This window comes from Microcebus murinus, chromosome 12 (genome assembly GCF_040939455.1).
Source record: "Microcebus murinus isolate Inina chromosome 12, M.murinus_Inina_mat1.0, whole genome shotgun sequence".
NCBI lineage: Eukaryota > Metazoa > Chordata > Mammalia > Primates > Cheirogaleidae > Microcebus > Microcebus murinus.
The window spans coordinates 93,230,906-93,251,342 of NC_134115.1; the positions used below are offsets into that span (position 1 = coordinate 93,230,906).

The following is a 20,437-nucleotide window of genomic DNA, read 5'->3' on the forward strand; positions in this document are numbered from 1 at the left end:
CCAACCCCGACTCATTGGTGGAGCTGATTGGCATCCCAAGAGAATAACAATTTTTTCTTCTTTTAAAATTTGTTTTATTTTAGCTTTATTACTTGTTTCTGTATTTTTCATTTTTTTCTTAACCCATGACCCTGAGATTAAGAGAATTACAACCTTTCTTCAAATGTTAGGTTTCTTTATTCTTAAAATGTGCACAATACAAAATGTTCAATTTCCTTGCAGGTAAGAAATTTCAGACATTTCCATGTCAATTAGCTTCTTTTTAGTCAAAATCCTTCCATTAAAAATAAATAAACGTTTAAGTTACTGAACTATTATTTTCATTAGTCTCAATACCTCTGAAAATACTTTAAACTTTAGAAAATAGACCTCAGACCTGAGCAGACTGTGTGGGGTGGAGGCGGTGTCTACACAGCCCCACGTCTACACAGTCCCTTTGGCCACCTTGGTGCACCCCCCATGGTGGCTCAGTGCCAGCCACTGATGCCCTGCCCAAACCCTTCCCCCCTCAGGAAGCAACAAGCTTGTGGCAGATAGTGGTGGCCTGAAGCCTACAAACCCGAGGTCAGGATGGAGCCTGCAGCCTCCGGGTTCATTCCGTTAGAGAAACTGGCTTGAGGAAGAAAAAGACATTTGACACCACCTAAAACACAGTTTAATTAAGGGTGGGAGCCCGCCTGGCTTTCCAGCCCAAAGAGAAACAAGGTGGCGACTTGGATATCCCAGGTGCACAACTAGCTAGCGTCCTAGCTCTTGCTAACACTCAGAGGCTTCTGGGGTTAAAAAGTGTCAGACAGGAAGAAACTCTAGTAGCAGAAGCGAAACAGGAGGGTCAGAGCTCTGCCAGGGCATCTGACCCCGCCCTCCCGCCAGCGGCATGGCTTCCGGGAGGTTCTCTCTGCAGCCCCAACCTGGGGGCTGTTCTCAAGCTGCAACAATAACACCGACACCACAGCGGTCTTATAAATACACCCACATGATCAACTGCAGTTAGGAAACGGGAGTATAAAATATACAGGAGGCAAAGTGGAAAAAACATCTACAACTCTCATCGTCTCTCTCTCTCACACACGGACGGGTACACAAATTCGTCTCACCCTATTTTATCCAAATAAAATGAAGCTTGCGAGACAAACTGACAGCCGCAGAGATTCTCAGTATAAATGTTCCCAGCAATAGTGTATTTGTTTTGTTTGTTTAAGTCTTCAGAGGCAAATTTACCACTAAAAGTTTTGGGTTTTAAAACAGTATATTTAAATTAAATGGTAAAAAAAACATGGTCCCAGCCCGGGAGGCTGGTGCCCGTGTGGGGACCCCCCCAGACAGCTTCGAGCAAAGCCTGGCACAGGGCACCAGCGCCTGGGGGAGGCACGTGCAGCGGGACCTGCAGGTCCCTCCCAGGGTGACAGATGAAGAGCAGCCAACAAAGGGCTCCTGTGGAGCCGCCTCCCTGGGGGAGCAGAGCAGACCAGCCTCACCACCCCTCCTCCACCCCTCCCACGGCGGCCTCTGCTCTCAGTCTGCCCCCACCACAGCAGACTGGGACAGCCCTCATCTGCTCCTATCTCTATTGTCACCAGGTTAGCAAACAAAGGCACTGCCTTTGAGGAATAAAACGGGCCACCCAAAGAAGGCCTCTGGGGTTATTTCTTGAAATGCAGCAAAGCCACAAACTCCACTGGCTCCTCCTGGCCTGGCACGGTTAAGTCTCTCTCTGAGTGACAACCACCTGCACAGCAGGGAAACTAAGACACCTTCCTCTCTGGTTCCGAGCTCCCTAAGCCCCCCAAAGCATCCCCTTGCTGAAGCAGAAGCCACCAAGCAGCTGAAAAGCACACGGTACAGGCAAGTCACCACGAGGGGCCGAGGCACAGAGCGTCTGGGGGGCCGCAGCCTGGGTGGGGGAGGTAGGCTTTTCCCAAATACAAAAGCAAGGCCGTGACGAAGGAGGCGCTCAGTCCAGGTAAGCTGGTGGGGAGCACTGTCGGGCCGGGACTCCCACCCTCTGTCTTAGGTCTGGGGAAGCAGAAACACAGGAGTCTTTTTGCCGTAGGGTCCGCAAAGGAGCAGAGTATCCCAGGAATGCACTTGTCTGCACGAGGACGCCAGGAGTCCTTCTCTCGCTGGAACAGCGTTTGTAAAACGAGGACCTGGAAGCCAAGAGGTGCCACCTGATGGGGAACCAGGTCTGGCGTGCTCATGAGATCCCTGATCGTAAGTGTTAAAGCTGCAGGCGGCGCGGGGCGGGGCTGTTTCTCCAAGGCGCGCCGCCACCTTGCTGACGCTGCCGGAGACGCTACACGGCCGGGTGGTAAAGCTTGACTTTCCATCGCTTGGACCGCACCCGGAAGAAAAAGTACATCACCATGAGGAACAAGGACGAGGCCACGTACAGCACGACGCAGAGACTCATGTCCAGGCTGGAGAAGCCGACCCCGAGGAAGGGCGCCGCCGCCTCGGCTTCCCTGTGGACGCCGGACGCGTGCGGGTCCTGGAGTCGTATGTCCAGCCTGTGGTGCAAGCTCTCTGGCAGGTGGGGTCCGGGACCCAGCACGCTGGGCGGAGGAAGGCTCTTGGGATTGCGGTCTCCACGGGCCTTCTCTGGGGGAGTGAGTCCTTCCTCCTCCTCCTCCTCCCCCCTGGCCAGGGCTCCCCCTGCACCCGGGTCTCCCTGGTCCACAGAGTACGTGTCCACGAGGTTGCTGCGGCTGTAGTGCCTCTTCAGGAATGTGAGCACTTGGCCTTCATCCCAGGTGTCCAGGCCCTTGATTTCCTCGTGGCAGGCAGGGCAAAGGTCCGGCGTGGGCCACGGGACCTTCGGGAACTTGGGATCCTCACTCAGATGGCCTAGAGATAGGGGAGAAGGGACAGCCTCAGTGCAGGAAGGCCTTTCAGCACCGGGAGTGGCGCTGTCCACACACAGCCCCCAAGTCCCACCCGCCATGGGCCTCCTCCCAGGGCCCTGCTGTGTCCCTCCCCTCTCCCTGCCCTTCCCACCACCTCTCCCTGCAGTGCAGCCCAGAGGACACCCTGCTCCTGTGGGTCCCAGGCATCTTTCTAAAGCACCCAGCACACGTGCTGGCCTCCAGCGGGTTCCCGGGCCTACGAGTAAGAGATTGTGTGCTCGGCCCACCCGCTGCTCCTCCGGCCACACCGGCCGCCACTGCCCTGCCGTGGTGCTGCTGTGCCTCTGCCCACAGGAGCGCCGCCTGCCCACCCGCCTGCCCCTTCCTCGAGGCGCACCTGAGGTCCCCCGCTGCACAAAGCCCAGACCGCTCTGGCTGCCAGCAGCACCCCTGCCCAGCACCCGCTGCCCAGCATTTCCCTGTGCTTCATGCACGTGGGCCCCACCCAGACTCCAAAAATCCCCCAAGGATCTCCAAAACCTACTTCAGGAGTGACACGTGTTCACTACTGGAAAAACTAAGAAATACTGGTGTGCAAAGCAGAACCTGCTCCTGCTTCTACCCCAGAGACACTGGCGGTGGGGGCCTGTGGATGCCTTCTGGACACACTCTCCTGACAAAGCAGCCCACGCTGTTCCAGCTGGACTCGCACTCAGCTCAATCCAGCCTGTGCTCCCGAACTGAGTCCACCACGGCACTTCTGACGGCCGTGCAGCACCGCACAGGAGCCCCGCTGTTTATTCGGCCAATTTCCTGTGGACGCCACGTAAACAGTTCTGCAGTGAACATCCTTGCCCACGCAGCTCTGTACACCTGTTCGGTGACTTCTGCAGGTGGACTGACTCAGGTCACCCAAAATGCCGAGGTTTCGAAGCCTCCTGCTCAACCACCCTACAAAGGTGGCTCAGTTATCGCTTCCCCTGGCTGTGCGTGGGGCCAGAGTCTCTGCCCCTGTATCCCCACGGCTGCCTGCGCGCTCGTTCCTCGGATCAGTAAGCACTGACAGCACCGCTCTGGGGAGGCACCTGGCAGAGGGTGACTGGCACACGTGCACAGGTGCTCCCAGGACAGGGCACAGCCGAAGAGGTCCCTGCACTCGCAGTGCGCGCTGTGTTACTGTTCTCCCTCCGCGAAAGTGGCGTGGTAACAGCCCACCTGACTGTCCACCTCGGGATCTCCTGGCCAAGCGAACAGGAAGACCAGACAGGCCTCCGTCACAGAGAAGGCTGTGGCACGTGGCACTTCTCAGGTCTCCCCCTGACCTGACCTGGCGATGCCTGGCACCCCTCGGAGTGTTTCCGGAAGGAATAAATACAGTCACTTCTGTTTGTGGGACTTAGGGCGTGCCCAGAAATGGCAGACACTCCGCTCCGCCCGTTCACTGATCACACCTTGATCCTGCAGACGACAAGCCTCGTGCCGCACACGGAGCCTGGAGGGGACAGAGCGGAGACCAAGCGTCGCTGGCCTAGCGCTGCCTGAGCGTCCTCACACAAGACCTTACGGAGCCACCCGGACAGCAGCTCCCTCAGCTCTCCTGGGGCCTTCAGGGAGTTCGGGTCTCAACTCGCAGGCTGCAGCTGGGTTGGGTGGGGGACACACAGGACTCCCAGGAGGGACACCATCACCATGGGCTGCAGCCCAGCAACGTGGGGACGCGTGCAGGCCGGGGCCACAGGCCGGCAGCAGGGCTCCTGGCCGGGGCAGGCCTGGCAGCTTCAGAGCTGCACTCTGGGGCAACCACGTGGGCCTCTGGGAGGAGGCGGCAGGAGGGTCTGAGGGGCATTTTGGAGAAATCCCCGGGTTAGGGCCACAGTGGAAGCACCTTAACATCACAGCTGACAGTGACGGAGCCAGTCCCGGCAGACAGGAAGGTGGCTGCTGCCACACGGCCCAGGCCACGGCAGTCAGCTCTGAGCGCAAAGAAAACCAATTTTCTTTAGTGCTTTAGTTGTAATATGTTTTATAATGCAGTGGATTAAATAAAAACCAATAGTTTAGTGGCATTTCCTATTCATCTCTATTAAGACTTATTTCTCAGCGGAATTATTTTAAGCCTGATTTAATCTGCCATTGATTTAGAAGTAGTTTGAATTACTTAACTCTGAGGAGATACATGTGCCCCATTTAGTTTTTCTAAATGAAATCACTCTGAGAGGTTCGGTTCACAGTCTGAGAATAGATTTTAAGGACACTAACATTCCTTACCCCATATTAAATATATTCCAAGCTGTCCAGAGTCACACTTACTCGGGGTCTAGCGGCCACCGAAGGGCACAATGGGAAGGAAGAGCCAGACCACGTTCCTCCAGGCCCCGAGTGGGAGCGGGAGCTGGGAGGCTGGGGTGGGGCGAGCCCCCGAAGCTCCTGCCACGGCAGCCACGGCCTCCAGACCTCCAGACCACCGCCGGTCACGTGAGCACTGCAGGAGCTCAGGGACGACCCCTGCTCGTGGCCCTGCTGTCCTCACTGTCCACAGGGCGCAGCCCACCGTGTGCCTGCTGGGCCCATGGCCGGGCTTGCGCCACTCTGTCCCTCAGGGCCAGGGACCCGGGCGTGGCGTCTCCTCACCTGCCAGGCGGCCGTTGACGACGTTGTGCTTCTTCCAGAGCCAGAGAACTGCCTGGTCCGGGGTCTTCACCGAGTCCAGGGACTCCGTGGCCATCTCCTCGAAGTGCTCCCCGCACTCTCTGCAGCCGAAGAAGGTGCGCACGTACCCGCGCACGGCCTGCAGCACGGCCTGCGGGTCGTCCTCGAAGCCTGCGCGGGGGAGAACCAGCTGGCACCGCGGGCGGGAGCCACTCTCGCCAGGTGTGTCTGGTGCAGAGCCAGAGCCCGGGTGGCACCCGCGGTGGGGACGGGCCCCATGCCCTACACGCAACACGGGCTGCCCCGTGTCCCCTGGAGACCTGGCACACACACAGGCAGACCCCTCGCTGGCTCCACTGTGCTCCGGGAGTGCAGCTCCCGACCCAGCCGCCCCTGCCCTCACGGCCCAGAGTGTGGCCCCTCGGAACAAGGGCTCCTCCGGCCGCGTGTTTCTCCCACCCGACAAGTAGCTCATTCCCAGTCTGTAGCCGCCACGCTCGAAATCCCACAGAGCACGAGGCGTGCAGGCCCTCCACGGGGCAGGCAGTGACGGTGACCCGGAGCAGCTGCCAGGCCTCCCTCTGGGGGAAGCAGGGCAGAGGTGGTCAGAACCCGCACTTTTTCTAAAGGGCTAAACCACCTCAAATAGTGGCTGTTTTAAGAGAAAACACCCCAGCACCGACCAGCCACATAGAGCTCATGTACCTGTATATAAAACAGAGATGACGGGACAGCGTGTGCCTGAGCAGACGCTGTGCGTGAGTGACACACACACTTCCAGAGAACAGCCCTGCCCCACAGGCGGGCGGCGGCGGGCACCGTGCTGGGAGAAGCCCCACCAGGACCCAGGCGCAGTGAGGGCTGGGCCAGCAGCCCCCGCCGCACAGCTGAGACCGGGACCAATGACGTCAAAACAGATTAAATGTCGTCATTAAAAGAAACGTGGCAAAATATGGCAAAAAAAGACATGCTCTTGAGAATGAATCTCTCTTATTTCTCAGCGGAATTATCAATAGCAGGCCCCAGGGGGTCTCCCTTCTTCACGTCGGCACAGGCCTGGTGCCTGTCGAGGTTCTACCTACGAGGGACAGCTGTCCAAAGGCCCCGTCTAAGTGTCTGGTCTCCCTTGAACCCAGAGACGGCAAGCATCAAGCATGGTGCCAGCTCCTCCTTGGCCGGCAGCCCGTCCTCGGGGTGGCCGTGGGCCCTCCTCTTCGGCGCGGGCTCCCCAGACATCTGCCTCGTGTCCCTGGGTAATCCCTCCCCTTCCCCCCCAAACCGCCGCACGCTCGGGCCACCCTAATCTTTAAAGTGGACAAGAACCATAAACCTCTACCTGGGGGGATTAGGGGACCCAGCAGGCGTGTCAGTGGATGGGGTTTAAACTACAATAAGGAGAAGAAAAACCTTCCACACTTAATCCCACAGTCGCGTCTGACCCAATTCCTCTGTCTGAGATGCAGTCCCCGGAGATCGCCCCACTGGCGCTGACGGGGGCTGAGGACCTGCCCAGCCGGTGCCGGTCGCTGCTGCTGCCCTCACGCTCCCACTGCACCAGCGTCGGTCCCGTGTCTTCACACGGGCACCCTGGTGACTCAGCTCCCTTCCCTGGCACCGCCGGGCTGCCCCACGGGGCCATCCCTCGTGCGCACGTGTTGGCAGGGCAGGCGGGAGAGAGGACGCAGCGCTGGGACGGTCCTCACCGGAACCTGCCCTGTGCACACGCGAGGTTCGGATCGCACAGGCTCGTGTTTCAGGAGAGGTAAAAGGTTGGCCATGAGGTCAGGCAGTGCCAGCGTTCTGATTTCAGTTTGTTCGGAGAGCTCCCCAGGTTTCTCCCCTGAAACGTGCTACTTTTCTTTCTGTACGATTCTCAAGAGTCAGAGGCTAAGACCCACTCCCACTCCCGCTAGACCCTGGGGGGCAGCCACCTAGTGTCAGCCCAGAGCCGCGGCAGGAGCCTCCCCGCTGCACGCACGGCCCGCCACGCTCCCACTGACAGGTGGCATCTCTCCCCTCCCACGGATCCTGGCCAGGCACGGGGGCTCCTGGGCCAACCAGCTGCCACAGATGACCACGGCCACGCGAGCCCCTGCGCTAACAGAGACGCCCAGCGCAGCCCGCCGCAGGCGCTGCCTCATGTAAGTGGCGGTTGTTTTAAGCCATAGCGGTTTTTTGTTTGTTTGTTTGTTTGTTTGTTTTTTGAGACAAGAGTCTCACTCTGTTGCCCGGGCTAGAGTGCCGTGGCGTCAGCCTAGCTCATAGCAACCTCAAACTCCTGGGCTCAAGCGATCCTCCTGCCTCAGCCTCCCAAGTAGCTGGGACTATAGGCATGCGCCACCATGCCCGGTTAATTTTTTCTATATATATTAGTTGGCCGATTAATTTCTTTCTAATTATAGTAGAGACGGGGTCTCGCTCTTGCTCAGGCTGGTTTCGAACTCCTGAACTTGAATGATCCGCCCGCCTCGGCCTCCCAGAGTGCTAGGATCCCACGTATTCTCTTATTGTTTTAAAGCAAAAAAGGAGCGTTTACGCTGCAGAGGACGTCCTGGCCGGCATCCCCTCCCTCTCTGATTATTTCCCGCAGGTCAGCTGCGCACATCCGGCCCCTGGGGCCACAGCCACGGCTGCGCGAGCGTGTGTGAACCCTGAGGAGACACCAGCGTCCTCTCCTTATTGGGGCCGCAGGCGCCCTGGCCGCACACATGGCGGATGAACCTGCCCATGTGCTCGTGACGGTGCCTGGCACGCACCAGTGTGGGCAACGAGTGGGGCAGACCACCATCCCCCCACCCCCACCCCACCCCGATCGTGCGGACAGCTCACCTGTGCCGGCCAGCGCTTTGGGCTGGGTCGAGGCTTGAACGGTCAAAGTGTGGAATAATTTCCAGAGTGAGCATGGGTAACCCCTCCACTCAGGTCGGCTTCCTTGACATCCAACCCACTTTATGTGATTAGTAAGGAATATTCCAGAAATCTGAAAGAAAATAAAAAAAAACCCACAAATAATAAAAGAAAATTGTTAAAATGTTCAGATTTGCCCTGATCTCAGTGGGGATGTACATTTTTCAAAACTCCATCAACTGCACACGTAAGATCTGTACAAATCACCAACGCATCAATTTATGTTCAGTACAAAACCCAAACCCCGGAGGCACGGCCCGTGTCCTGCACTCTCTGGGCAGAGTTTGTGCCTTGACGAGCCAGCCAGGCTACACACAAAGACTCCCCTTTTCTGTTAAGTCAGAACCAGTCACAGTGACGGTCCTAAGAGAAAAGGCGGCCAAGTCAAAAGCCCAACTCTCTGCAGCCCTCAGCCAGGGAGGGTCGGTGCGAGCACATGAGCCAGGATACGCCACCGCTGTGCAGTGGCGGGCACCTCCACCTGCGCAGGGCCGTCGAGTCGAGCCTCCTGCTCTGCCAACCGTCCCTGCCGAGGGCTCCAGAGCCCAGGACCTGCCGTCACAAGGGGAGACACTGTGGTGCTGCCTTGGCCTTGAGCTCATCGTGAAGGCACCATGCGCTCCTCAGCCACGGGGAGCCGGTGGTGGAGCCAACAGTGTCTCCCATGGCAGCCGCCCTGACCAGGGTTCCCGGCAACCTGCCCACGCTGGGCTGAGCGTGCTGTCCCGGAACATTCCAGCAAACAGAAGGCCGGGTTTGCCCCCCAGCCGTTCAACTCCAGGGGCCCGCTTCTTCAGGACTGTGGGGGGCAGCGCCCAGGCCTTGAGGGAAAATGGTCACCTACTGGCACCTGGCTTCTGGCGGCAGCTCCCGCAGGGCTACCACACTCCCTGAGTCCAATGTCTTTGGTGACTTTGAGGTATGGAGCGTAGATGGGCTTAATTACTAAGACTGAAAAGTAAAGCCCCAGTACTACGCTGCTTTAGAAAATTGCCTCCCCGGGACAGGCTGTCCCAGACTGGTGACCTGTCCTGCTGCACAGGACGTGCCCTCACAGCCTGTTAGCCCCAGATCCTGCCTGTCCTTTTCTTCTTTCTGAGAGAGGGTCTTGCTCCGTCACCTGGGCTGGACTGCAATGGCGCGATCCCAGCTCACTGCAGCCTGGGCCTCCGGGGCTCAAGTGATCCTCCTGCCACAGCCTCCTGAGTAGCTGGGACTATAGGCGTGAGCCAGCATGCCTGGCCTGGTGAACTGTCCCTAAAGGCCCAGCATGATGCTGCCCCGCCAGAGAGGAGGTGGATATAAAGCTCCTGGAGACAGCAGCGCATAAACCACGGGCTCAGCCACGGAGGACGGGGGGGACGGGACCTGTGCCGTGGGGCGCAGAGTGCTGGCAGCAAAGCCAGGGTGACCATCCACGTGCACGTGTGGCTTCGCTTTCTGAGCACCAGGCAGGCAGGAGAAAGCAAGTCGGGTGAGGAGACAGTGCAGCGTTTGAGGGCCTGAGCTTTGGGGCGGGCCTGGGGCTCACCCGCATCTTGTTGTTGACCAGGTCGAGGACGGCGTTGTAAGGGATCCTGTCCAGCGGGAGGCTGGCCAGCCACTCCTGCAACGTCTCCAGCAGCTTCCGCACCGGCGGGCGGCCTGGGAACAACTGGACGAGGAAGGACCCACCCTGAGAGAGCGTCTGGGGCAAGCGCCACCTGCAGCCCACGTGCTCCCTGAGGGCCTGGGTCAGCAGGACCGAACGCCCCCCTGCCCGCCCACCCGCCCGCACTGGCGCATCACCTGCAGGGCAATGGGTCGACCGAGAAGGAGGCCCCTGTGACAACCAGGGTCCCCGACGAGATATGGGAAACCCAGGGTGCCATGGGGCCGGCGTCGGGCAGCGTCTCTCCAGCACCACCTGTGCCCACCTGTGCCCCAGCCTACCCCCGTCGCCTCACTCCCCCCCCAGGCAGCCACCTGCCTCACGGTGACAGGCCACCGGTCCCAGTGTGTGACTCAGTATCAAGCCAGCAAGGGCTTGCTACCTCTGCCCTCCCTACCCACCCGCTCCCCTTGCCCTCGCCCTGGCCGTGCTGGCCGAGTGACTGTGTGGAGGGCGTGTGGCTGACACAGCAGCCGGAGGAGCAACTGGCTGAAAGCCCCCGGGGTCTGTCCTCCTTTAACAAGCAACCTGATTAAACGTTGCCTCATTAAACATACAAATACAGCTGCCAAAAGAACCTAAAACCTGGGCTACACTCTTGCGGATGCCGTTAAAACAGCCAGACTCAAACATGACAGGCCCCGCCCACAGTACGAAGCACCACTACCCATCTACCAGCACGGGATTTACCTTCTGTCTGTCTGTCTGTCTATCTATCTATTGTCTTTTTATTATACCATGTCCCATTGATCCTGGATACCTTCTCTTTTTTTTTGGAATTTTTTTTTTTTTTACCAATTCTTCCACTACCCTCTAAAAAATTTACCTTCAGACGTTTAGGCACACTTTAGAAAAATTGCCAAGAATAATTTATCACTCCCTTGCCTTAAGGAGCCGCCCGCACTGTATGAGACACTGCGTCCACTCAGCTACAGCGTGGGGGAGCGCACGTGGGCAGAGCGAGCGGCCCTGACACTTGCTGACAGCTGGCGGCTGTCGCCAGGGCCACACCGCCCAGCGCTAACGTGACGGGCAGACCAGCAGGACGCTTTCTCGAAGGAAAGGAGGCCAGCTGGAGATTTCTCGATCCTCCGTGACACCGTGGGTAAAAGGGGTCCAACAACGTGAGTCTGAAAGACCACGACTCCTTGAGACAAACATTCTATCCCTTTATGCTTCAAAAATCCTGCTGTAGAAGTAAACTCTGACGATCCAAAGTGTTGAATATACATTATTCTATAAAGGACCTTACTTTTGAACAGAGAAATCTTTTAAAATTGAGCCCCCTTATGTTTTAGACAATACAAGTAATCTGGGTCACAGCATGACGCCTGGTGACCACCAGGCAAGGCGCTCCCTCCTGCACCCAGCAGCAGGGCTGGGGCAGGCCTGGGGCTGGGCTGTCTGGGGTCAGCGTGCGGAAGGCCACAGCCCGGGTCCGACAAGGCTCCCCTAACCATCTCCCTGGCCAATCCTCTTCAGCCGACCCTGTGGGCCACATCTCTGTCCTCCTTGGTGACCCAATCAGCAGTTTCAGACACCACATCTGTGCGATGATGGTGCCACGGGTAGAGCCCCGGACCCTTCCCTGAACCTGGGTTGCCGGGGCCCCTGCTTCTGTCTCCTGCCCTGTCCGTGGGCCCCCAAATAGGCTGCTGAGGTCCATCCAGCCCCCAGCAGGGGACGGCCACAGCCTCCTGCCATCCCCTCTCCAGGCAGCCAGAGCTGAGCCTTTCAAACGGTGCCCAGACTATACCCTGGGCCCCCTGCCCAAGCCCTCCACCCTCTACATGCCCACTGTCCACCGGAAAGCTTCAAGTCCCCAGCTCCCAGCCCCAGTGCTCAGAACAGTGTCAGACACACAGGTGTGCCCAGGAAATGCCAGCTGAACCATGGTGCAGGCTCAAACAGCTGACAGGTGGAGTTCAGCCGATTCCTCCACCAAACGACAAGTGTTTCCACACACGTGCTCCTCACAGAGCCCAACGCCCACACCCATCCCAGACGAGTACGGCCCACACCTTGGCGACGACAGTGACAAAGTCCTTGAGTGTTTTCAGCTCCGCTCCTGCCAGGGACTTGTGGGCTGCCAGCTCCACCCTCAGCAGGTAGTGCAGGCCCGACTCCAGGTCGGCCGTGTACAGCTTGGACCTGGGAGAGACGGCACAGAGTCAGGCGCCACCCATCTCTCCACGACGTCCCGCCCCCCAGGACTCCCAGGGCTGCCAGGGTCGGTGCCAGCACCCTGCGCACGCACAGCCCCTGCGTCTACCCTCAGCCCCCGAGCACCAGTCCAGGAGGAATACTTGCTTGTCAAATTCTCTCCAAACTACTGTTTTGGAATTTTCTTCTTTGTTTGGCTTTTCAGGCAAGAAAAGTGACTTCTTCCTCACATCTGGCAGTGATTTCAAATACGAGGAAAAGAACGATCGGAGAGGCTTCACACTGCGCCAAAGAAGAGGGCCATGGGAGGGTCACCGAGTCACAAAGTCAGGGCCATCCCGCTCTGTACTTGGGAAAGCTCCCGACTCCCTCCCTGGCACTCGCCGGGGGATGGGTGGGTGACACGATGACCACGCTGCAGCCTGGACCCCTGGGGCTGAGCTTCCACCTGAGGGGATGAGACGCCCTGAACCAAATCCCCAGATAATCGCTGGCCCACTTGTAATAAGTGCTATGATTCATTTATGCCTGGCGGGGACCTTAAGACGTTTCGTAAAGCTGGTCTGAGCATCTGCCAAGATCAGCTTTATCCCGACTGTGATTTTCGACATGCCTAAGAGCCTTCGCCAGCGTGCCCACAATCTGCCAGCTCTGAGTGGGCATCTGGAAGTCGGAGCCTGGGAGCACCCCCCCCCCCCCCCGCATGACAGCTCCCTGAGCTCCCTGCAGTGCTGGCCCTGCTTGGAGAGGGTGGAGGCGGCCTTCTGAGGACGTGGTCACGCCATTACTGAGTACTCCCTCCGAAACTCAGAGCTCGATGTAACTTCCAAAGACGGCATGCGGCAGTGTTATTTGTAAAAACAGTACACTACCTGTAAAATGTTACTGTACGTTAAGAAGTTGCACATATGACACTTTTAATGCTAAGCGTCCGGCAGCCGCTCAGGGCAGCTGTCGAGGGCAGAGCCGTGCTTCTGCCGGGAGGGGCCGCGTTCCCAGGGCTCAGACACACAGTGAGCTCACTGACCTCCTCGGTTATCCTGAATACCAGCATTTTTTTTCTTAGAATAGAAATCTATACCTAGGCAACCACGGTGTGCTCAGGGCTTCCGGGTAGGGCACCCTCATGGCCCTCGCCAATCTTGGAAGATGCTGAACTAGAAACTCCAAGAGGTAGGAAACGTATCCTGCCCTCCCACTGCAGCATCCCTGCACCTAGAAGGTGCCGGACAGGCACATGCGAGAAGCTGCTAGTGACCAGGCCTAGGGCCTGGGGCAGGGGGCAGCCCAGGGCAGGGCAGCTGCCACAGGTTTCTTCTGCAGCCTCAGGATGTTATTTAACTTTCTCATCTACTTTGCTTTTTCCAACTTTATTCACGTTGTCTGCCGTTTGGCTGGGCTTATCTTAGGGGCACACAGGCACTCACTGCAGAGGCACAGGGCACACGGGGGCTCCTGCTGGTCCCAGCTCTTGTTCTGCAGGTTGAGGGCAAGTGAGCTCACCAGCCACCAGCAGACACAGACCAACCTGGAGCCCAGAGCCTGGCACAGGGGAGGGTTTGACAACTATTAATAACAGCCCAGAGCTAGGAGCGTGGGCTGAAATCTGCCGAGGGAGGGGGCGTGGCAGGGCTGGGCTGGCCCCGCCCACTCTGAGTCTCTGCCCCACAACTCAACACTGGACGGGGTTCCTGGTCCCCGCCATGCTGCCAACTAACACTTACATGTTGATTAACCCGTGTGACCCGTTTGGGTGAATCAAGTAACATGAAGGGACGGAAGAAACACCAAGTTTCTCCAGAAGCGCTTTCTCCCCGTCCAGTGCTCTGGTCACCACAATGTTTTCATACAGAATCAAGTCTAAAATCACCTGAGTGACAAGAAAATCAAGTTACCTTCACTGAGGATGGCCGTTTTCTCAGAAAATACCACAATGTGTAGACATACACCTCACAGGCAACCCTTCACACACAAGGACGTTAAATCATCAAGAGAGGCCAGGCTCGGGGGCTCAGAACTGTACCCCAGCCCTCCGGGAGGCTGAGGCAAGAGGATCACTTGAAGCCAGGAGTTCAGGACCAACCTGGGCAACATAGTGAGGCCCCATCTCTGCAAAAAAAAAAAAGCCAGGTGTGGCAGCTCACACCTGTAGTTCCATCTACTTGGAAGGCTAAAGCGGGAGGATTCCTTGTGCCCAGGAGTTCAAGACCAGCCTGGGTAACACAGCAAGACCCCATCTCTAAAAAAAAATAAAATAAAATAACAAAAATTAGTCGGGCATGGTGGCACATGCCTGTAGTCTGAGCTACTGGGGTGGCTGAGACAAGAGAATCACTTGAGCCCAGGAGTTTGAGGCTGCAGTGAGCTGTGATGATGTCTAGCCCAGGCAACAGAGCGAGGCCCTGCCTCCACATGAAAACAATGGGGTAGGTGTCAAGGGTGACTCTATCTTTAATGTTAACAAAAGCACAAAAGCATTATGCTCACAGAAACTAGAAACAACAGGTTTGGAATAAATCTACATTTATCCTTCTACCAGCAAGACCATCATTTGCATCTTAATAAAATGTCTCTTATTGCACTTTAAGGCAACTGAACAAGACGCACACCTATGGGCAGAAACTACAATCTCATTTTGTAACTTTCCAGACTACTGAAGAAAAAAAACATTCATCCATGAACTTTTTACTTTTTTAAACCAGTGTACCCTCCACAAAATTCACATTAGTCAAGGAAGTCCCTTTACTGAGGGCATGGCTGTGAGGTCAGGCGGGCATGCACCTGCGTTTGGAAGGCTGCCCCCGCCCCCATAGGAGGCAACCTGGCCTGCAGTGCAGCCGGGTGCAGCAGGCCGCAAGGCGCCTGTCCTTCCCTACACGAGCTGCAAGGCGGGGCTCGACGGCAGAGAGCGCAGGAGTGGCACCTCAGGATCTAGAGCAAACCCTGCGTGGCTCAGCACCATGTTCAGAAGCAGAGCCCGTCTCTCTTTACTTCTCTCCAGTGTCAGCAAAACCAGCCATCTCTTGGACCCAGGCCCTGGCTAAGCATGACCTGGAGATGCTCTGAGCAGACTGTACCTCTTCTGAACTGTGCTCAGGCCTCTGCTCTAGGCCACCCCAGGAACCTGTCCATGCTGAAGAGCACCCCCTTTGGTGGGCAGAGCCAGCATGCAGTGTGGGTGGGGGAAGAGGCTCTGCCTCTGGTCTTCGTGTCACAGGTGTGTGCAGGGGTGGCACTGCCGGGGACGGCACGCACGCTAGGAGGCCTCGGGACTCTGGGAGGACAACACACTCCAGTGGCTCCCTGGTCCCTCCACAGAGAATCCTGGCCACTCACAGATGGCGGCAGGATGTCACCACCAAACTTGGACAGGGAGGGGCGGTGAGGCACCGGGAGGGCAGCCAGGGTCCTCCTGTCGAGTCACAGGGAGGAGGAGGAAGAGGAGTGGGGATCAGGGCTGAGCGTGCACGTGGGCAGGCAAGACCTCTCTCGTCTCCTAGGAGACGGCAGGTTCAGCTGGCCAGCACTGGGCCTGGCCCTGGGATGTGACTGAGACTGGGCCAAAGGTGAAGGCGAAGGCACCCTACGTGTGAAATGGAAGCACAACAACGTCCCACGAGAGAAACAATGTTTTACTGAATTTTGGATTTGGCAAAAAATGTATGGAGTTCAGAATATAGCAAAGAAAAAATCGTGGTAATAACGTGTGAGAGATAAAGAATGACCTCAAGGTAAGATCCAGCGTGCTTTTAGCAAAGCTCTCTCAGCTTCAAACTTAGGGTCAGGCCGCACTTCAAACCCTACCAAGGTTTGTCCTCCAAGGCGAACTTAATCTACTAATAACTTAGTCTACCAACAGCATTCTGTTCCATAAGCCAGCTGACTTAGTTAAGCAACACAAACTATGGTTCCAATAACTAACGAGAACTAAACCGCAAATTCAACAAGCGGTGCCGCAGCGGCCGCTGCTCCCGCGAGTGGAACAGCCCCAGCCCCGCGGCGCCAGGTAGCAGCGACTGGAGCGGATGCAGTACCTCTCGTCCAAGGTAGGAGCTGTTGCTTTCAAATAAAATAGCCACATAACGGCCACCACGGTTGTCAATGAGAGAAAGAATGTCACCGGGCCTTTTAAGAGAAAAAAAAGAGGCTTTTAGTGCTTTCAACCGCAGCGAGCTGGCCACCACATGCCAGTGGCTGTACCGCTAAGTGCGAACCTGCATCTCACAGCACTGCGTTCGCACAGCACCCCACCTTTCTCATGGAGCTACTCACGGAACTGGGTCCAGAGGCGGGCACGCCGGAGGCCGGCTCCCCTCCGTGTGGTTCTGCAGGAAGTCGATCATCATGTGTCGGACCGTCTGCAGCTCTCTGTTGGGTCCTGGGGAAACACGCCACGGTCACGGCTGCGTCTGCCCGTGTCTGCCCTTGAGAGCAGATGCCAACCCAGGGACTGGCGGCCCTGCCCCACCCAGGGCCCAAAGACCACAGGGGCAGGCTGGCAGCACCGTCCTCGGTAATCCCAGCTGGGTGCAACGAGGCTCTCGGCAGGCGTGGGACAGACAGCGGTGGAGTCACACAGCGGGGACGGGAGGACCGCACAGCAGCCAGTGAGGACGAGCGGGCTGCGGACACAGCGACAGGAGGCCTCACACAGGCACGGAGGGGCCAGGCCCTGGGATCTGCCCACGCCAGCAAGCACAGCCACAACCGGCTCTGCGGGGCTGCCCGAGGGGTCTGCTCCCCTGGCCAGGCTCGTTTGTAAAAATTCATCGGCCACCCGTATATGGTCCATACACTTCTCCAAATGTTTTTTCAATTAAAAAACTCACTTAAAAAATTTTCACTACCACATTTGCCAAGCAAGATAAAACACAAAATAAAAACTGTCACTGCAGCTATGACTGTCTGAACTCTTGAAGGACAGACAGGCAGGAAGGCAGCGCTGACGCATGTGTGCTGGCGTGGCCGGGGGGAGCGGGCAATGAGCTTTCTGGTCCGTGAGACCATTTCTATCTTAACAGGTTTATGAGGTGAAGCTAAGAGATTGAAATATAATGCTATGTCCTTACCTTTAAAATTTTCTCCAGTTGTAAACTCCTTTGTAAATGCTTTAAAATACTAAGAGGAAAAACACAAAACAAATAAGAAATAGCCTTGTGCGGGTGTCTGTCTGTATGTTTAATATTTAAGCAACAAAATGACCATCATCGTAGAGAGCACTCTAGTCAACTTCCTCCAGAGTTTCCTTGAACTGACGACAAACACACGAGTTCCTGTGCTCCCTGGCAGATGCGCGAGTGGGCCGAGGGCAATGCCAGGCAGGGCTCTGCCATCCACGTTTCTGACCAGCAGGGCCAGCAGCGAGACCCCGCAAGGGGCTAGAGTTGTAAAAGATGGCACTTTCCTGACTCTGGTATCACACGTGTGTCCTAACGGTCAGCTGTGGCAACACGAAGACGGGGAGAGGAAGAGAGACATGGTGGAGTCCCTGCACAGGTGAAAAGCACACGCTGCAGACGGTGGAAACACAGCGCGACACTCACAGCCGAAGGAGACTCTAACACTGAGAACATGCGAAGGGCGTCTGGCTCAGTGGGGGAGCACAAAAGGCCCCGTGGGGACGGCAACGACAGGCACAGACAGTTCACAGACAGCGACGCCGTGGCCCCCACACAGGAGCACTGGCCGCCACAGGTCACCAGGGAATGCAAACGAGACCACCCTGCGCCTCATGCTGTGCCCATGCTGTGCCCACTCCGTGGCGAACAGGAAGCCGCCTGACACCACCTGACGCCACCCATGCTGCGTGGGGCGGGTGGCCCTGCCAGGTCTGTGGTGCCCAGGCCAGGTTCTCCAGCCCTGCGGCTTCTCCCCCAGGCCGACCCGGAGGGCTCCTCCCGTGCTGGGGAGTGTCCGCAGCGGCGCTGTTCAAAGCAGCACCAGCCTGGCAGAGTCCGTGCCCGGCAATGAGAGGGGCATGGCTCCCCACAGTGACACAGGGCACAGGTATCGCGGTGAACCTGGGCAACATCATATGAGGCGAAAGAAAGAAGACCCCAAAGCTTGCACTTGACCTGCTCCCCAGTGACACAGGGCACAGGTCCAACGAACCTCGGCACGCTCAACATCGCGGTGAACCTGGGCAACGTCACATGAGGCGAAAGAAAGAAGACCCCAAAGCTTGCACTTGACCCGCGCGTGACCCTGAAACGAAGACAGACAGGACTCCGTCCTGACGTTCACGCGCCAGCACAAGCAAGAGAACTTGAGACACGAGACCAGCAGAGGCCCTCGGGGGGCTGGCACCCGCCACCAGCCTGGCGCCAGTCAGACGGCAAGGCCACAGGTGCCGTCGCCTGGCAACACAACCGACCCAACCAGAGGGGAAAAAGCCACCTTGTCAGGACACTGCACGAAGCACAGACATCAGGGCTGGAAAAGTTTAGGGATCGTGAAGCTTCCTTAGAAATGACCTCCATGGCGCCACATGTGTCTGGAGAGGTCAATGTCACTGTGCTGTGTTCTGTGCAGGCATGAGGCTGTACACACGTGCACACACACATACTATGTATGTGACCAGCAACAGGGTCGCGTTCACCTCTGCCCCCTAGTGGAAGGAACGGGTACAGACTTGTCTGTGGGGACAGACGCTGCAGCTGGGGACGCTCATGATGGGCGTCCAAGGCGTCCTGCTCTACCCTGAGGGACCGTGCGTGCACGCGCATGCGTGTTCTTCTGAGGAGAGGCCCAGCACGACAAGGGCCACGCTTGATGCCTGCACACAGGCGTCCGTCACCCCTGTTGGGGAGCGAGGGCCATGTGCGTGGACAGTCCTGCAGAGACTCCTACACTCAACATAGGGCAACTAAAAGGCGACCCGTGATAAATACATAAGTTTCACAGAGCCAGCAAGAGATGCTAAAAATCTGGACTACAAACATGGTGAATTCCAACCTGAAAGACGCCCCTGGTGACAGACCGCGGCCCGCAGCTTACCCTGAAGGTGGGGTAGAAGTGGACATCGTAGGCGCGGCACACTTCCTGGTTCTTCTCTTCCGCGCAGTCCAGCGCAGCCACGCGGATGGCGGTGGCCCAGTCTGAAAAGCAAGAGTGTGACTTTCAGCGTGGTGGGCACGGGCCTCGCCTGCGGCCCGGAACCAAGCGACCCCGGCCCAGAGCCCAGGCCGTAGCCACGCGAGATATCGGCCCGCGTGCCTCCCCTCGCGCTGTGTGTTAGGCCCTTTCACGAGACATAGCACTTCTGCGTGGAGCCGGGCGAGAGGAATGCGATTCCAACCAACAGGACGACGCATCTTGCTCCACCGACCGGCCTCAGGAGCACACTGCTTTGTGCTGAACTTGCAGATCACTCAGCAGCTACGAGGCTTCGGCCTCCTCGTTAGACGACGCCCCGAGGGATGGAAGCGTGGCCAGCAGAAGCGCGGCCAGTGGCCCTTCGTCAGAGACACCCAGCCAGCACCTGCAGTTCAGTCGCGTGTGGTCCAGGCTGTCCAGCGGGAACATTCCCACGTGCCCACTCCAGGGGAGCAGGCCCCGGCAGCCCCGGCCCAGGTCCCCCCAGGCAAGGACATGCTCTGCACGCTCGGGAGACGCCTCCCTCAACCCTGGAACACGTGGGCCGCTCTCAGGAGATGAAAAGGAACAGTCTTGATTATGGGAAATTTCCAACATACAAATAGAGACAAAAATAGAACACCCCCCCCACGTGTCCCTCATCTCAGTATCAACAATTATCAGCTCATGGCTTGAAATAAATCTCCACCCACTTCCGGAATGATCTGTAAGCAAATCTCAGAGAGTGCTTTGGTTCCTCATGAAACGGACCCTGTGTCTGTCCAACAGATGAGGACCCCTTTCCCCCACACCACTGCACCGCCATCGTCACAGCCAACCACACGTTCCTCGCAGCATCAGGGACCCAGGCAGGACTAAGCTTTCCCTGATTGTCTCGCTTCTGTCTGTTTGAAGCAGGACCCCGGTCAGGCCATTCCCTGCTGCTGGCGGGTCGGCCTTTCAGCGCCCCCTGCCCGGCACGCGCCTCAGACTCGGCTCCTCTGTCCTGCACTCTCTCCCACTCTGGGCTTTGCCGAGGGCATCCCTGGCCCCCGGATTTTCTGCAAACTGGTACTTGGATCGAGGCTTGTGTCTTCCTGCTCTGGTGTGCCGCTGCAGGTGGCGTGGGCGCCTCCCCCGGGGAGGC

At 57.6% G+C, this 20,437-nt stretch overlaps 1 protein-coding gene across 1 annotated transcript; it reads right to left on the bottom strand.

Annotated features, from left to right (window-relative positions):
* Positions 1-154: 154 nt before the first annotated feature.
* On the bottom strand, positions 155-19,292 carry QSOX2 (quiescin sulfhydryl oxidase 2). The gene is made up of 11 exons (XM_076009193.1): positions 19,213-19,292; positions 17,286-17,334; positions 16,489-16,594; positions 16,251-16,341; positions 13,941-14,086; positions 12,364-12,498; positions 12,075-12,204; positions 9,934-10,056; positions 8,325-8,475; positions 5,478-5,666; positions 155-2,847 (listed from the first exon to the last, which is right to left on the bottom strand). Exons 3-11 carry the CDS (start codon positions 16,560-16,562, stop codon positions 2,297-2,299), a joined length of 1,590 nt encoding a protein of 529 aa, XP_075865308.1. The 5' UTR covers positions 16,563-16,594; positions 17,286-17,334; positions 19,213-19,292; the 3' UTR covers positions 155-2,296.
* Positions 19,293-20,437: the final 1,145 nt, after the last annotated feature.

Bases quoted from the DNA above. Each gene is read 5' to 3' on its own strand.
- QSOX2 (XM_076009193.1), bottom strand. From the start codon at position 16,562: ATGATGATCGACTTCCTGCAGAACCACACGGAGGGGAGCCGGCCTCCG. The intron at 12,205-12,363 runs GCAAGTATTCCT...CGTCTCTCCCAG, and splicing joins GTTTGGAGAGAATTTGACAA to GTCCAAGCTGTACACGGCCG. The intron at 10,057-12,074 runs GTGTGGGCCGTA...TTCCTCGTCCAG, and splicing joins TTGTCACTGTCGTCGCCAAG to TTGTTCCCAGGCCGCCCGCC.